The following is a 16151-nucleotide window of genomic DNA, read 5'->3' as shown; positions in this document are numbered from 1 at the left end:
TTCCGAAACATATTCGGTTAAAGATTACTAAATAACTAAGATCTGAGGGTCCTGAACACATAATAATAACACATAATTTTATCCGATTAACGACCCAATTTCCTGCAAGACTGGCGTTAAAGCTGGCGTTTTACAGCACTAATACGTAGCAGCCTTGGTATTTAACATCTGATCTGCCAACAGTTTGGCAACACATCTACTGCCATACGACGGAATTTATATAACCTCAAATCCAAAAATTCAATTTTTGTGACAAAACTCTACATTTTGTTCACAGAAAATTTGACGTGAAGCGCCCACAACAATCAAGCCAAGATGTCTGATTTTGAGACCGACTTGACGAGCAGCGACAAAGAGCTGCAGGAGTTTCTGATGATGGAAAAACAGAAGGCGCAGGTCAATGCACAGGTATGTTACCACCCACTGGAGCCCCAAGACAAACCGACAGCGGAATGTAATCAAAAATCAAACACAAAATGTGAAAAATGGCAATGCAAATCCACAGATACACGAGTTCAACGAGATCTGCTGGGAGAAGTGCATTGGAAAGCCCAGCGCCAAGCTGGACAGCGCCACAGAGACGTGCCTGAGCAACTGCGTGGACCGCTTCATCGACACATCGCTCCTCATCACACAGCGCTTCGCGCAGATTCTGCAGAAGCACGACATGTAAGGCCGGAGGAAGCATCCATTTGGCAGCCGACAGCCGACCCAATGGACAGGACTGTCTTTGTGTTGCGGCTGCTGCATCCAATGTCCTACTGTTAAAACTATTTTTAAAAAACTACCAAGTAAGAATTTTTTTGATGTGTCTTCGGTTGGACGGACCCGCGGACCCATGTACTCCCCTTACAAACCAAGAAAACAAACCCTTCCGTTCACCCGGCAATATTCCACAAATTGGACACGCCTCTCAATGCCTAGACAGCAGCCGGTGCTAATTTTCCCCTCTGCCAGCCGCCGTGCCATGCCTGTGGGCCATTGGAGGGACGACGTCGACGACCCACAAAAGCCGCCAGTACAACTTCAGTGTTCTATAGCCCCGTATATAATAACAATATATACATAAATATATGGTTCTGTTGTTGGCTTAAAGTTAGTTGGAATGAAAACATAATAAATGCTACCTTTTGACTTGGGGTTTGTGGTACGCTACGTCCATTTAGAGTTGTTGTATAACGTCGGGAGTAAGAAGTTCGGTTTGCTTTGTGTTCTTTTATTCTAGGTTACAATTCTTATGTTAATCGGAGAGCGAGGTTGTTAGTGGATGTTATTGGTTGCTTATCGTTCCTGTCAGTCGCCGATCATGGCCGATCGGAGCACTTGTACAGCTGCTGCCTCTTCTCGTCCCAGGGGTTGCGTTTGGCCAATTTAAAGTGAGGGCCCATATCCAAACCCAACTCTGTCCCATGCTCCGCAGCGGTAATGATCGTGCCGAGTGAACGAATGTGCCCCTTGGACTTCACGGCACAGAAAATTCATTAATTTACTGCCTCTGACAGGGCTGGCGATTTCAACTTTTCCTATCATAAGTTCGCTGCTTACGACACATTAAATCATTGATGCAGATCATCTATTTGGAAATAACAATCACAAAATCGGATGTGAAGTCGGCTCGAATATTGTAATTTCAAAAAACCCGCCAAATGCGTTCCATTTGAGCCGAGAGAGAGAGAGGAGAGTTTCTACGCGCTCTTTGATCGAACCGGTTGAGCGAACTCGAACTTCAACTCGAAATGTAGTGTAGATGTAGAATGTAGAATTCATTTTCTGCAATATTCCCGAATATTCGAATGTTTGAGTCTATTCCGTCGCTGCGTACGCATTTATGTTAACTCATACAGCTGAGTGCTAAAAACTATGAAGCCAAAACACACTCGCATTCATATAAACTAGATTCATTGTATGAGTCGCACTCATTCAACTTAATTCAGTTCGAATGCATTCTATTGGAGTAATACTTTGAATGGAGCCATGCAGATCTCCAATACATACATATGTACATATGTAGTCAAATTTGAAAGCCCTGAACCGTTACATAGACAAAATAAAAGTAGAGATGAAAGCAAAACATCGATACTGTCGATAGTGCCCTCGATGGTTTGACAACTCTAACTCGAACACTTCATCGATAAGTGCTCTCTCCTAAGACGGAAAAATGAGTCGTAGTTGTGAATGAGCTATAACAAAGGGTATGGACAACAGGCAAAAACAGCCAAAGAAAATTGCAATTTTCGTACGAACCTCACCTCACTAGTGAGGACAATAAGCATCGAAGACAAAAGCGGCCAGGTACATTGCGCAAAAGGGGTGGAGTTAGCATGAGTTAGCTTTTCTGGGGGGTTTTGCCTCTTGGCCATACCCTCTTTTTCCTTCCATTATGTAGCAAATGTGTAGATACTGCGTAGTTGCCATGTCGTAAGTATCATTGTATAAATAGTTAATTGCATAAATTGTTTCGCGGCGGACGTAAACAACCGTGTGGTTTTGCCGACATTTTTTTCCTGAATTTAGAAATTTCCGTTGATATCTCCCACAAATATATCCATATCGAAAGTGGGGAAACTCGGAGCCGTGACAACAACAGAGAGCAGAAATAATGTCAGATTTTTCGTAAATTCAGAAAAGTCCGTTGATATATCTATCCCACAAAAATACCGATTTGATATTTATCAGAAAAGGATATATATGTATATCAATATCATTCGATAACATCCCTGCCGCAGGCTCTGTGCCAAACGCATGTCCTTTTGCCTGTGAGTGTTTCTGCAAATAGTAAATAGTGCTCCCAACGTGCTCTTGTATCCTGTAATCGAATGCTGGAAAATCGGTAAAATTCAAAAGGTCGGTCTCCCCCACCTTGATGCACGCGCTCCATCGTTTCGAGTCATCCTCCCAGGATATGTAGAGCGATACACACACACACGCAGTATACTGTTTTTAGAGTCGGTGCGTGTTTTTTTTTGAATATATGTAATACGCATACATATGTACGTTGTGTGTGTGTTTGTGTGTATGCAATGTCCGTGTGGGTTGTTGTAATTGTAAGGGATGTTGTGCCTGTGCGGCAGCGCAAATATATGTTCTCGTATATAAAAAAAGAGCCAGGAAAATCAAAAAATTACATGCAAATTAAACAACTGCGGTAGCGGATTGTGTTTTTAAAAAGTTTTTATTTTACTTCGAACTTCACTGATATAGATTTAAGTAGAGGGTCACAAAGGAATTCCGGGCCAAGGGATTGCGCGATCTTAATATTTAGCTAGACTTTGCGGTGTCGCTGCTGGATCAAGACTGATTTGAACTTTCTGATCTTTGCATCGTTGATCCCTTTCGGGAATCGTTTTTCTATAAACATTTCAATTGATTTCGCCATCCCGAGTATTAGATTTCGTCATCCAAAGAGAGAACTGTAAAAGGCCTAAAGTGCAGGATCTGCAGAAAGCCGGGAGTGAGATTGTTTATGAGAAGCCGGGTGTGGGCAAACATTGGTTTTCCATTTAGGCGAGTGTCAAAGAATGGGATTGCGGCGGGGGCGCTTGAGATTGTACATCTTAGAAATCAATTAGGCGGAGGCCCAAGATTGAAATTGTTTTCGTTTTGGAAAACCAAAGATTGTTTACAACTCGTATAAGAGCTCAATGGAATTGGGTACGTTAACTCCCCCCATTCTTAAATGTTTCGTCCCGATACATTTTGAAGTTCTGATAGAGCTCTAATTTCTTCTGACAGTATTTGAATGTTGCTTTCCACTATTTCTTCTGACGGTATTCTTATTGATTTAATAAGTACAAATTTGGTTAATTTATAGCAGAAGTAAAATAACATTAACAATATCAAAATGATTAAAAATAATGTTGTTAATGGTAAGGCCGTATTACCTAATGTTATAAGGGGATTTAAAATATTAACATTATCAAAAGAAAATTGCTTATCATTTGATTGTATATAATCAACTAATTCAAAATCGCTATATCTATGATGCGATATATATTTTAGAATTTTACCCTTATCATTTATGTGGCTTATATTATTTATTACAATTGTGTTGTTGAATATAAGGAGATACGATCCTAACAAAGTAGTATTGTCTACGATATTTTTGCCTGAAACTAATATGGCACCATCCTGAATGATGTCTATTTCTTTGTTTTTTTTTCCCTTTTTTTAGTGCAGTTGGCTTTAAAGCCATTAAGTAAATTGGTGAAACAGGTACTCTTTAAATTTATTTGTGCGTAATTGTTAAAAGTTTCACTTTTAAAATTATTCATTAAATAGTATTTCTCCTTACATTCACAAACTTTTTCACTTATAACTAACATTCCATCATTTTGTGAGATGGCTCTTGCATGGTAAAACTTGCAAATATCTTTAATTTGAGGATATTTTATGTAAATGATTATTAAATCTGCATTTCGAATTATTTTAACCGTTGCAATGTCCAACAGATCAGACAGTTCAACATTATGTTTTTCATGCTTATAAATGTCCTCTATTTCGTTTTTATTTAAAATTTTTGTATTGAAAATGTTTACTTTTAAGAGGGTTATGGTATCAACTAAATTTAGTAGGTCAAAAGTTATTAATTTTAAACGATGCTTTCTCAGTATCGTTTCTTCATTGAAGATGACATTCTTTAATGAATTTGATAGCAATTCAATTTCTTTGAAAAATTTGGAATTTATTACAAATTGTTTATTATTATTTTCAGTTAATTCATTTACTTTATTTTGTATTTTCAAAAAGTCGTCATGATCAGGGCTGCCTGCTATCCATTTCCAAATGGTACCTAATTCATTTATTCCCCTTTCTTTCCGTTTTGGAACTAATTCTGAAATCATTAATTTTAATAGACTTAAGTCCATTGATATTTCCCACTCATCGTCTGAATTAATTGATTTGTTGACATATTTGGATTCTTTATCAATTATCTCTCTATAAAAACTCAAATTAGTAATATGGAAAAGTTCAGCGTATGTTTCATAAGTGTAAACGTCTCTGTCGTCTTTGAGCAATAGATAGTCACTATGCGTATAGTCAATTACTTCCGCAGTCGTCAATATAACAAAAGTCAGTATTAGTATATTCGCATACATTTTCTGGAAAAAATATTTAATATTTGATGTTATCTTTATGTATAATTCTGTTTCTATTGTTGATTATAATTTTATTCGGTCGATTTTCCTTAACTACCTGCTTTTTGTATCGGGATTGAAGTTTATTTCTTTCCCCGAATTTCTTTTCATAGACTACTTCTCCTATTTTATAATCTTTTTCTCTTCTATCTTTGTTATGTATCTTAAGCATTTTGGTCTGAGCTTCCTTAAGTAATATTGGATTATGTTTGTGTTCTATTTTGTTATACAATATGTCATATGGCATTTGATTGGTCGTTGAATGTATCGTCAGGTTATATTTCAGTGCCGCCCTTATTATTATTTCTGAATAATCTGTTAGATTTAGTTCATCCTTGATGCACCGCGCTATTTCTGTTAGTGTGGAATGTACCCTTTCTACCTGACCATTTGAGGTGCTGTGTCTGGGATCAGCATAATAAATAGTTAAGTTACTTCTTTGTATGAATGATCTAAATTGTGCTGAAGTAAAGCTTGGTTCGTTGTCAGTCATTAATGATGTTGCTAACGGAAAGTGTTGTAAAATTTCCATTACCTTATTTTCAATGTTTAATTTACTTTGAATTTCCTTGACCACCAAGTATTTGGAATAAGAATCTATACAAGTTATGAATGTTAGGTTTTGGGCATAGTATATGTCTAAGTGTAATTGATCTCCTTCTTTTGCTGGAATGGGAGCTTCCCCAATTGGAATTTTTACAGGGTGTCTCCGATATTTGTTTTTGTTACAGATCTCACAATTTTTTATATATTCTTTTAATTTTTTGTGCAGGTTTGGCCAATAATACAGCTTAGTTATTTGTTTGTAATTTTCGTCTAGTCCTCTATGGGCTCTGCAATGTGTTTCTTCTATAATTATAGCTTTATCTTCTGAATTTACTACATCTTGGAGGAACTTTCTTGTGAAGAGAAATTTATTTATGAAGTTTTCCTTTAGCTTATTTTGGATAAGGTATAAATCTTCTAAAGTGCAGTGTATTCCTGTGGTTAAGTGAGGCTGAATAAATTCTTTTAAAATGATTAGCAGATTGTCAACCGTATCAAATTCAATAATATGTCGGGTATTTTCATAAACTCTTACTAACTCATGAACTGTGAATCTCCCTTGCGCTAATAGTAGCTGCTGTTTAAATTGGTTTAGAGGCTTGCTAGTCTCTTGAATGACGTTTTCGAAACTACTCTCTGCTGAATGCTGAGTATTTATGTCTGATTCTGATTCTGTCTGGTCGACATCACTATCTGTCATATGATTTATTTTAATCCGAGATAACGCGTCCGCTACTACGTTAGTTGAGCCTGGCTTATAAATGATTTTTGGTGTGAAACTTTCTATGAAGTAATACCAACGTTTCATTTCAACATTTGGATTTTTTTGCGACATTGCAAAGGACAAAGGTTGGTGATCTGTATGTATTTCAATTCCACTCACTCCGTATAAATAATTTCGCAAATTTTTTAATGCCCATACAATAGCTAATAATTCTTTTTTATTAGTAGCATATAATTGCTCGGTTTTACTTAAAGTTTTAGAAATAAATGTTATGGGATTCCCATCTTGCGACAAAACTGCACCTATTGCTATGTCCGATGCATCTATGGTTAATGTGAATTTTTTATTGTAATCTGGTTGTACTAATTCAATATGTGCTATTAAACTGTCCTTTAAATTATTAAATGCTCCAATTGCTGGTTCATCCAGCTGTATTAATGCTTTCTTGGATGCCCTTCGTGAAACTTTCCCATTTACTCCGCTCAGATATTTTGTTAAAGGTTTGGCAATTGTGGCATAATTTCGGACAAATTTTCTGTAATACCCTGTTAGTCCTAAGAAGCTACGTAGCTCTCTGATATTTTTAGGAATTGGATAGTTTTGTATTGTGGAGATTTTGTCTGGATCTGTTTTAATGATATTTTGGGAAACAATGTATCCCAGAAATTTGGTTTCCAATTGAAAGAATTTAGACTTTTCAAGTGAAATTTTCATGTTAGCGTTTTGCAATATCTGAATTATATGAATTAGATCTTTATAATGTTGTTCTATAGTTTTTGAAAATATTATTATATCGTCCATATAAACGTGACAAGTTTTCCCAACTTGTTCTCTAAGTATATCGTCCATTGCCCTTTGGAAAATTCTGGGAGCGTTCGTCAATCCCATAGGCATTCTTAGAAATTCATATTTGCCGTTATTTATGGAAAAAGATGTTTTTTCAATATCTGATTCCCTCATTAAAATCTGATAGAAACCTGACTCTAAGTCAATGGCCGAGAAATATTTTGCTTTACCTAAATTGGCAAGGATTACTGAAGGATCTTGCATAGGGTATCTATCCGGTATAGTGTTTTCATTAAGTTTCTTAAAGTCTATTACTAATCTATGCTTAGGAGTTCCGTCCTCATTTACTCCCTTCTTTGGTACTACTATTACCGGTGAATTATATGGGCTTTTACTAGGTCTGATTATACCTTCATCTAACATTTTACTTATTTCGTTATTAACGAAATCGTTAACCGAATAAGCGTATGGATACTGCTTGCCATATACCGGTCTATCGTGTTCAGTGTTAATCTCTCCTTTTATATCCGTTCTGAACGGTAACTGTAAATTTATATTGGCATGGTCTTCTTCGATGATAGATACCATTTTCTCTCTGAGATTTTCTAAATTGTCCTCTTTGTAGGTTATTGTGTTATACAATTTCATTTTTTTCAATTCAGAATTTGCATAATTTTGAATGTCGGATATTTCTACGACGGCGCGTTCAGGATTTTTGCATCCCAAACTTTTAAATTGTTTATTGTCGGATAATTCAACGACGGCGTGTTCAGGATTCTTTAATCCCAAACTATTCGAACTTTTAGTGTCGGATAATTCAACGACGGCGTGCTCAGGATATTTTAATCCCAAACTATTAAAACTTTGGATGTCGGATAATTCAACGACGGCGGGCTCAGGATATTTGAATCCCAAACTATTGACGGATAATTCTTCGTCGGCGTGCTCAGGATTTTTTGATCCCAAGCTATATAAACTTCCTTCTACCTTTACTGAATCGCTTTTCATTTCTTTTTCTTCTTCAAAATATTTTTTTATTATATATTCCTTCAACGGAAGGATGGTTTTTCCTTCTATAAAGGTTAATTTGTTTAAAGAAAGGACCTCGTCATATATTAGTTTCTCCTCATTGTCTTTATAACTTAAAGTCCCCTTTCCTGTATCAATAACCGCTCCGATTTTCTTTAATAGGTTAAATCCTATTAGTAAATCTGCCTCCATTCCATCTATTTCATAAAACACTTGCTTTGTGTTGAAAATTGTTATATTATGGAAATATTTAATTATTGAAAACCCATTCACTGTAGCAACTTTCTTATAGATTGGTAATTCATTTTTATTGTCGTAAATTCCTTTTTTTATATAACAGGAAGTTGCTCCCGTATCTATCAAAACTTTTAATTCTCTGTTTATTTTTTTGTCTACTCTTTTTAGGTAGGGCAGACCTACTTCGGGGGCTGATCTAAAAAATGATCCTCCTCAATGTTATTTATCCTCATTGCTTTATTAGCCGGTTGTTCCGACATTTCGTTTAGTTTTCGTTTCTGCGCTGGATTGTCGTTAGACTGATTATTCGGGACTACGTTTGCCCTAAAATGCTGGGCTTGGCTATAATTGTTATTATTTCTCCTAAAATAACCGTTAGTATTCTCCCGATAATTTCTATTGTTATTATTTCCCCTGAATTGATTGCTGTTCTGTCGGTTCCGGATTTGTATAGATTCGTCTACCTCCATTGGTTCTGGGGCCTGATTTTGTTGTCTATTACCCAAGAAATAGGGTTGTCCCCAAGACATGTTATTCCTCTGCAAATCCCTTTTTTGGTCGAATGGTGAACTGTTAGTCCTAGGTTGTCGTTGGTTGAATCTTAAGGTATTAAAATTATTATTCCCTGAATTTCTGGGACCGCTGAATTGGTAGGCAAATTGGGCCCGAATGTTATTAGATTGCAATTCCTGTACCTTTGCTAAGGCATTCGGTAAATCTGGGGGATTCAATGAAAATAGGATTTCAGCAATGCCGCCGTTTAGGCCAGTGACAAAAATGCGTAAGGCATTGTCTCTAATTTTTTTATTTGATTCCTTGGTGATCTCACTGTCCTTTCCGTGAGTCATTATTGTCTTATTTATTAACAAGGTCATTTTCTTGTTAACCTCGTTATAGAAATCTATAATTGAAAGGTTCCCTTGTCGGAGAACGCTTAATTCCTGTTCTATTATGTAAATAGGTCTCTTGTCACTGTAAACAAAGTCAAGCCGTGAAAGTATGGCATCAAAATTTAGAACTGTCCCGTGGTTGGTCAGTGCGTCATGTGCTGGTCCTGTTATTTTGTTTCTCAAAATTGTTAATGCAATATAATATTGCTTACTTCCTTTCTTATATAACTTCACTGCAGTTTCTGCAGCTTCCCTCCATCCTACATATTGGTTTAATCCACCATTAAAAATTGGTAGGGATTCTATTACCTTCAATGTGGTGTCGTCTCTTATTGTCTCGTCTATTGTTTCTGCCTGATAATCCGATACCTGATCGGATTTAGTTTCTATTTGCTGTTTTAAATTTACAATTTGCTCTTGTACTTGTGAAATTTGAAGTGCTATCAATTGTTTGACCAGATCTGCTGTGAGATCGGTCCTTGCTTGAGAGTTAATCATTTTTAGTTTTTCAAAATCTAAAGTTAGCTGATCCACTTTTAATTTTTCTTATATGTTAGTTTTTATAATCTTATATATCCTAATTGAACTTATATATTTATTAATACAACTCTTGCTCACGAAATATCCGGTAGGGGTCGTCCTTCTTAGTTTGGCAGATCTTCGAACGGGTCTTCCTTCTTAAATTTCTTTGCTCAGCTGGGTCTTCTGGGGGTCTTCCTTCTTTGGCTTCGCTGATCGTTTCACTTTCTTTGTATTTTGGTTTTGTCGGTTTTGTTGGTTTTGTTTTTTTAAAAACTTTGGGTTTCTTTGGTTTTTTTTGTATTTACGAATTGCCTTGATTAGCTTTTTGTTTTATTTGTATTTTGCGTTGTATTTGTATTTGTATTTGTATTTGTATTTGTATTTGTATTTGTATTTGTTTTTGCACACCCTAAGCTCCGGTTTGTTTCCTTTTTATCTCACTTTTTTTTATCTATATCACACAGTCACTCCGCGTTTTTAATTTTGAAGGATTTATTCCATTAATTAATTGTCCTTCGGGTTTCGGCACGACGCAACACTTTTATCATTCGGTGCTTTTTAGACAACGTCGCCCCACGTTGGGCGCCAATTAAACAACTGCGGTAGCGGATTGTGTTTTTAAAAAGTTTTTATTTTACTTCGAACTTCACTGATATAGATTTAAGTAGAGGGTCACAAAGGAATTCCGGGCCAAGGGATTGCGCGATCTTAATATTTAGCTAGACTTTGCGGTGTCGCTGCTGGATCAAGACTGATTTGAACTTTCTGATCTTTGCATCGTTGATCCCTTTCGGGAATCGTTTTTCTATAAACATTTCAATTGATTTCGCCATCCCGAGTATTAGATTTCGTCATCCAAAGAGAGAACTGTAAAAGGCCTAAAGTGCAGGATCTGCAGAAAGCCGGGAGTGAGATTGTTTATGAGAAGCCGGGTGTGGGCAAACATTGGTTTTCCATTTAGGCGAGTGTCAAAGAATGGGATTGCGGCGGGGGCGCTTGAGATTGTACATCTTAGAAATCAATTAGGCGGAGGCCCAAGATTGAAATTGTTTTCGTTTTGGAAAACCAAAGATTGTTTACAACTCGTATAAGAGCTCAATGGAATTGGGTACGTTAACTTGCACATGTGTATGTGTGTGTGTGTGTGTGAAGAGAGAAGGTGACAGTTACACTGCAGTCAGTCGCCGCCAGCAATTTAACGGCAAAACCAGCAAAGTGTTCATGTGGTATATGTGAGCTTTATTTTTGCACGTGTAGGAGTGTGATTTATGTGGAATTAAGTATTTAAACTGCAATTGCACGCACACATGGGCATTCATGTTGTGCTGAAGCTGCATCAGTGTCAGTGGAGCGTGTATAATTCAAACGGATTGACAGCAGCATCAGCAGCGGTGAATATCTGAGCGGGGAGGAGAGCCAGCGGTGTTTTTTATTTTTTTTGCTTGGTGTGGGTGAGAGGAGATCAATGCTTGAGTGGATGTGGACGTGTGTGTGGGTAGGAGGAGCAGACAGACAGATCACCCATCAGTGTGCGTGTCGGAGCAGAGCAGAGCATCGCCAAATTTTTGTATTACAAATTGTACAATAAAACAAGAGCAGAGCGGTTCTCATTCTCTCTCTCCTCTGTTTTGCATACATTATGTACATATGTACATATATATTTATATGTATGTATTATTCAGTTTCATCTTTTTTGTGGCCTGGTCTATAAATAACACTAATACTAAGTAATGTAGTGTTCTGGCGTGCGCGCGGTACGAGGCGGCAAAGGCATAATTATGCTCGCTATGTCTGTCTCTCTCCTGGCCCTCTACTCTCTTCAATAATTAATTACGTGTATCTGAGGCAAAGGCTTACGTACACACTTACGCTTACGGTTACGGTTCGACCCAATTTCGGGTTTTAACGAAACGGTCGGATGGACAGACAGTGGCAACACCACCACCGCCACCACCACAGATAACGACCAAGCCACGCGACATGTCAAGGTCAGGAGGCGGAAAGGCGAACGTCAATCTGTGTAACGAATAATAGACATATACGTGTGCGTGTGTATGTTTGATTATTGCATATGATATTGCTGCTGCTGTCCTGAAAGTGTGAAGCATACTTTTCTGCGCCCGCACCTGCATCTCCCGCAGCACACGTGTATTTTTTTGTGGGTGTGAGTGCGCAAACCATACAAATAGGCAATACACACACACAAACACACACCACACGGACACATTTAATTATACGTCCTGTTTTCCGTTCTGATGTCTAAATAAAAGAGCTCCCAAAACACATTAAAAATAGCAAACAAATGACGCACATACATAAGTACGTACATAATGTATGGAAATTTACATTCATATGTATGTATGTATGTACGTATGTACACAATAAAACGGTAGTTCATTTATGATTTATAGCATTGCCGGAGGATAATAATAATAATAACCGTAATAACCGGTAAGGACCGTAATGCCACAAAAGGTGATTGAACTTTACCGTTGCCATCGTCGTTACTCTACTTCTTATTCTTGTTATTGCACGCTGTCCTGTTCCCTCATTCGTGGCATCTCTTTGGACTGCTACTCTCTCTCTCTCTTTCAATGTCTCTCTCTGTGTCTCTCTTTCTCTCGCTGGCTTGCTCTTGATAGCCACAGTGCCTGCCGTGTGTATATTGACCTCACTGGCGGTTCGATTGTTTTAAGTAATATGCGTCACAATATTAATCAAAGTGACTTTGTCCCTGTCGGGGATTGCGTGTTAGTGTGTGTTTCTCAGTGTGTGTGTGTGTTGGCGTTAGTGCTTTTACTAGTGCTTGTGAGCCAGCTAATAATGAAGCTAAAATACATTAGCCAAGGCAAGGTTTCCCTCCCTACCCTCTCAAACTGTCTTGTCCATCAACTCTAACACAGGAGGAGCAGGCATCCATTAAACTCACACACAAACACACGCGGGAGCGCACACATGCAACGCTAATTGTAATGCCCGTATGACACTCACTTAGTACGTTATTCGGAGTGCGAAAAAAAAATTAGCATATTTCCATAGTGTGAAAAGCTTGAAGAATTTTCCAATTTAAAAATTTAAACTTATGTAACTCTCAGTGAAGTGTTACCCCACGTAAACACGTATAGATTGGATATACCATTATATCCATGGCTCTTAAAACTTTTTGAATGAAATATTTCAGTAAACATTCCATGGGTTAAGAAGCTATTTCCTCTGCAAAAGAAAACCTATAGTCATATATCCATTCGGTCTATATTGTAAAGCAAGTGTCATACGGGCCTTTGGGCAAACAAACGACGACCGACCGAGAATAACTGTTCGTTTGCTCGCTCTCTCGTGAGAGAGACCACCGACAAAGAGAGCGGAAAGAAGCAGCTGAGCAGCAGCAAGCAGCAGAAGCAGAAAAAGCAGAGGCTAGAGCAAAGCACCGTTGCTTCAGTCATTTTTTTCGGTGAGGGGGCGAGGGTGTGAGCTTTGAGCATTTGAGGAGCGTGTGTGAAGGAGCGGTGTCTGCGACGTGTGATTGCACCTGTGCATGTAACAAGTAACGGTGCCATCAAACGTGCTTGTGAAATGCTGAATTTTCTGCCCAAAACGTGAACATGACATTTTCAAATTTCCGTCCAAACAAATGTGCAATTTTGTATTTTCATCTCCTGTATGAAAATGAGTGAAATACATACACAGATTATTTAGAGCAGCCAAAACAGACAAAAAACACACACACACACATCCATATACATGCATACATATATATTTAAAATCGGAGCAAAACGAAAATAATAAAATATAAGAAAAAGCAAGCAAAACGGAACGCAAATAAAATAAAACAAAAAACCAAAGCCAAAAACGAAAACAAAATCAAAACCAAGCAAAACGAATACAAATAAAAGCCAAAAGCACAACAATAGCCGCCGCCGTGAAACGATCTCGCGCGGACAAACAAAATATTTTTTTTTGGTTCGGGACGACCGAGAATTTCGACATCGACGAGACATTTTCTCAAAATATGAGTGCTCCCTGCTGCCCAACCCCAAACCCCAAATCCCAGAACCCCCCCGGTTTCTCTGTTTCTCCCCTGTCTAAATAAATACAAAATACAGTTTGCGCTGTCGCCACCAGCGCCAGCGTCGTCGTCGTTGTCGTCGAGACAAATGCAATCGGAAGCGCATTAAATTGCATTTGTATGGGTGTGCCACTGCCACCGCCAGTGTGTGTGTGTCAGAAATTGCAATTTTTTTTGTATTTTTTTTTTTTTTTGTATGATTATACAATCGCCGGTGTGTTCCTGAAGCCTCGAAAAAAGCACAGAAAACAACTTGAAAACCAATTGAAATATTATTGATTGAAAATAAGACTCAAAAACAATCACAAAATCGAATGAAATCTTTTCAGATTTCAATCACATCGAAAGGAATAGCAATCCAAAAGAATATTTTATTATTCCGAACAAATCACAGGCCCTGAAGATTCTCTTGCGTGGAAGTCTTTGCCAAATATAGTTTAATTTTCATTAGCGTTTGTTTGCATACAATTTGCTGAGTAGAAAGAAACATTTCCCCCCAAATGCTGGAATATTTCATTGTGTTGACGACAACTTTAAGATCTCGAACCTCAATTGGAATTGAGGATTACTGTCACTCAGACAATTCCAGGAATGTAATTCTAGGCACTCTAGCATTTGCCTATGTATCATATCCACCCATTCGTGGAAATTTCAAGCTTCCCTTTTCAACGGATTCTCAGTAAACAAAACAATAACAAGAGCCTTTTGTGGTGGCTACGAGTGTCATATTGTACAGCATGGGATGATGTTTTCATTGAACAATAATTGGGTTTCATGTTTAATTCGTAATAGGGGCAATAGTGAAATATTGTAAAAATCTCAAGCAGAACGAACAGAACAGAAATAGTATATTTAAGCTCTGTCCTCGGAAAGGGTTTGAATTTTGTTTTATGTTTTATATAGAGAATACTTAATTAAAAAATAGAATGCCTTTGCCTTTTAGATGGTGACGGAAATGAAGTGAAATCCTCATGCAAAATCAAAGCAAAAATCGAAAAGGAAAGGATCGATCAAATGCATGAGTGTTGAGTGCCTGCCGTCAGAGACGTAGTGTGGTTTTGTTGTTATTGTTGTTGTTGTTTGTGTATTGTTGTACAGTGTAATGGCCAGAAGAGATCTCTGAGAGCGAGAGATAGAGAGCTTATATGTGAAAAAGGACTCCCGAGAGAAACCGTGAACGCACACACAAAAGATACAAAAGCAAACACAACCAAGAACTGAAAGAAATCCACAAAACCCATAGGAAAAAAAAAAACAAAAAACGACACGGCATATTTTGTACATAAAAACACTATAGCGACTTTCATTCATGGAATGAGTGGTGCGTGCAACACGAAATTAATTCAATAATCGTAAAAAGAGAGGAATAAGCCATATTAATGTGTATATCTCGATAAGTACCGCACTCCACTCCACATACGACGAATACGATACAACCGAGGAAGGGAAAGAAAAGATACTCAAAATTACGGCATACGCTATACAGATAACGGCAGCATTGGACTACACTCAAAGCTCCTGCTGCTGCACCACCGACACCGCCTCCGCCGCTGCCACAGCCACAGCCACAGCCACCACTATCCACAGCCATAGCCATAGCAGAAACTGCAACAGCCACAGCCACAGAATGCCAGTGAAAAAGCAAGGTAAGCGAAATGAGGCACCACGAAATGTTGTTGCCGTTTTCCTTTTTCCATTTGATGTTCCTGTTTCTGTATAGTTCCCCTTTCGTTTTGCATCCTATCCTATCCATCTGGAGAGCTCCTCTGATGGTTTTCATCATTCCCGGGAATCTCTCTCTCTCTCTCTCTCTCTCTCTCTCTCTCTCTCCCTGTCTCTCTGGCGGTCTCTATGAGAGTATTACCTGGAAAGTCCATTCACAGTTTGTGGCAGGCACTCTACCCTAGAGTGCAGAGGGGGAGGGTTGGGGGTGATGAACCGTGCAGTAATCCCCTCTTCTATCCGAAAACAAGCTTGTGGGTTTTGGTACAGAATGTGTGTGGGCGTGGGAGGGAGGGGAGTGCGTTTCACTCAAAGTTTTCTACAGCAAAAAGGATATACACATGTAGATATAGAAAAGTACGAGTATGTGGGCATTAGACACGTTTGTTGTACTTTGTAAATATTAGCTTGTGATAATTAGGGTCTTAAAATGACATGTCAATTTTCATAAAAATTAAATGATAAACATTTCGTAACATATTTTATTCCCTGAT

At 38.0% G+C, this 16151-nt stretch overlaps 2 protein-coding genes across 2 annotated transcripts in view; both read left to right on the top strand.

The window, feature by feature from the left end:
• The first annotated feature begins 136 nt into the window (after positions 1 to 136).
• Positions 137 to 1134, top strand: LOC6599197 (mitochondrial import inner membrane translocase subunit Tim8). Its single transcript, XM_002024318.2, has 3 exons — positions 137 to 157; positions 278 to 408; positions 506 to 1134. The coding sequence occupies exons 2-3, from the start codon at positions 316 to 318 to the stop codon at positions 671 to 673; spliced, it is 261 nt and encodes an 86-aa protein (XP_002024354.1). The 5' UTR covers positions 137 to 157; positions 278 to 315; the 3' UTR covers positions 674 to 1134.
• Positions 1135 to 14876: 13742 nt separating this feature from the next.
• LOC6599195 (disks large 1 tumor suppressor protein) overlaps positions 14877 to 16151 on the top strand; it is a 43039-nt gene continuing 41764 nt past the window's right edge. The window contains exon 1 of the mRNA XM_026992429.1: positions 14877 to 15581. Coding sequence (XP_026848230.1) covers positions 15563 to 15581 — 19 coding nt within the window. The 5' untranslated portion in view covers positions 14877 to 15562. The remainder of the gene's footprint in view (positions 15582 to 16151) is intronic.

Source organism: Drosophila persimilis, unplaced genomic scaffold, assembly GCF_003286085.1.
Source record: "Drosophila persimilis strain 14011-0111.01,24,50 unplaced genomic scaffold, DperRS2 tig00000735-arrow-arrow-pilon, whole genome shotgun sequence".
In the NCBI taxonomy this organism is placed as follows: Eukaryota; Metazoa; Arthropoda; class Insecta; order Diptera; family Drosophilidae; genus Drosophila; species Drosophila persimilis.
This window is presented reverse-complemented; position numbering and strand designations above follow the sequence as displayed.

What these genes read in the sequence shown, in the direction of transcription:
- LOC6599197 (XM_002024318.2), top strand. Translation starts at nt 316, where the DNA reads ATGTCTGATTTTGAGACCGACTTGACGAGCAGCGACAAAGAGCTGCAG. An exon ending in AGGCGCAGGTCAATGCACAG is followed by an intron (nt 409 to 505) that starts GTATGTTACCAC and finishes GCAAATCCACAG; the next exon opens with ATACACGAGTTCAACGAGAT.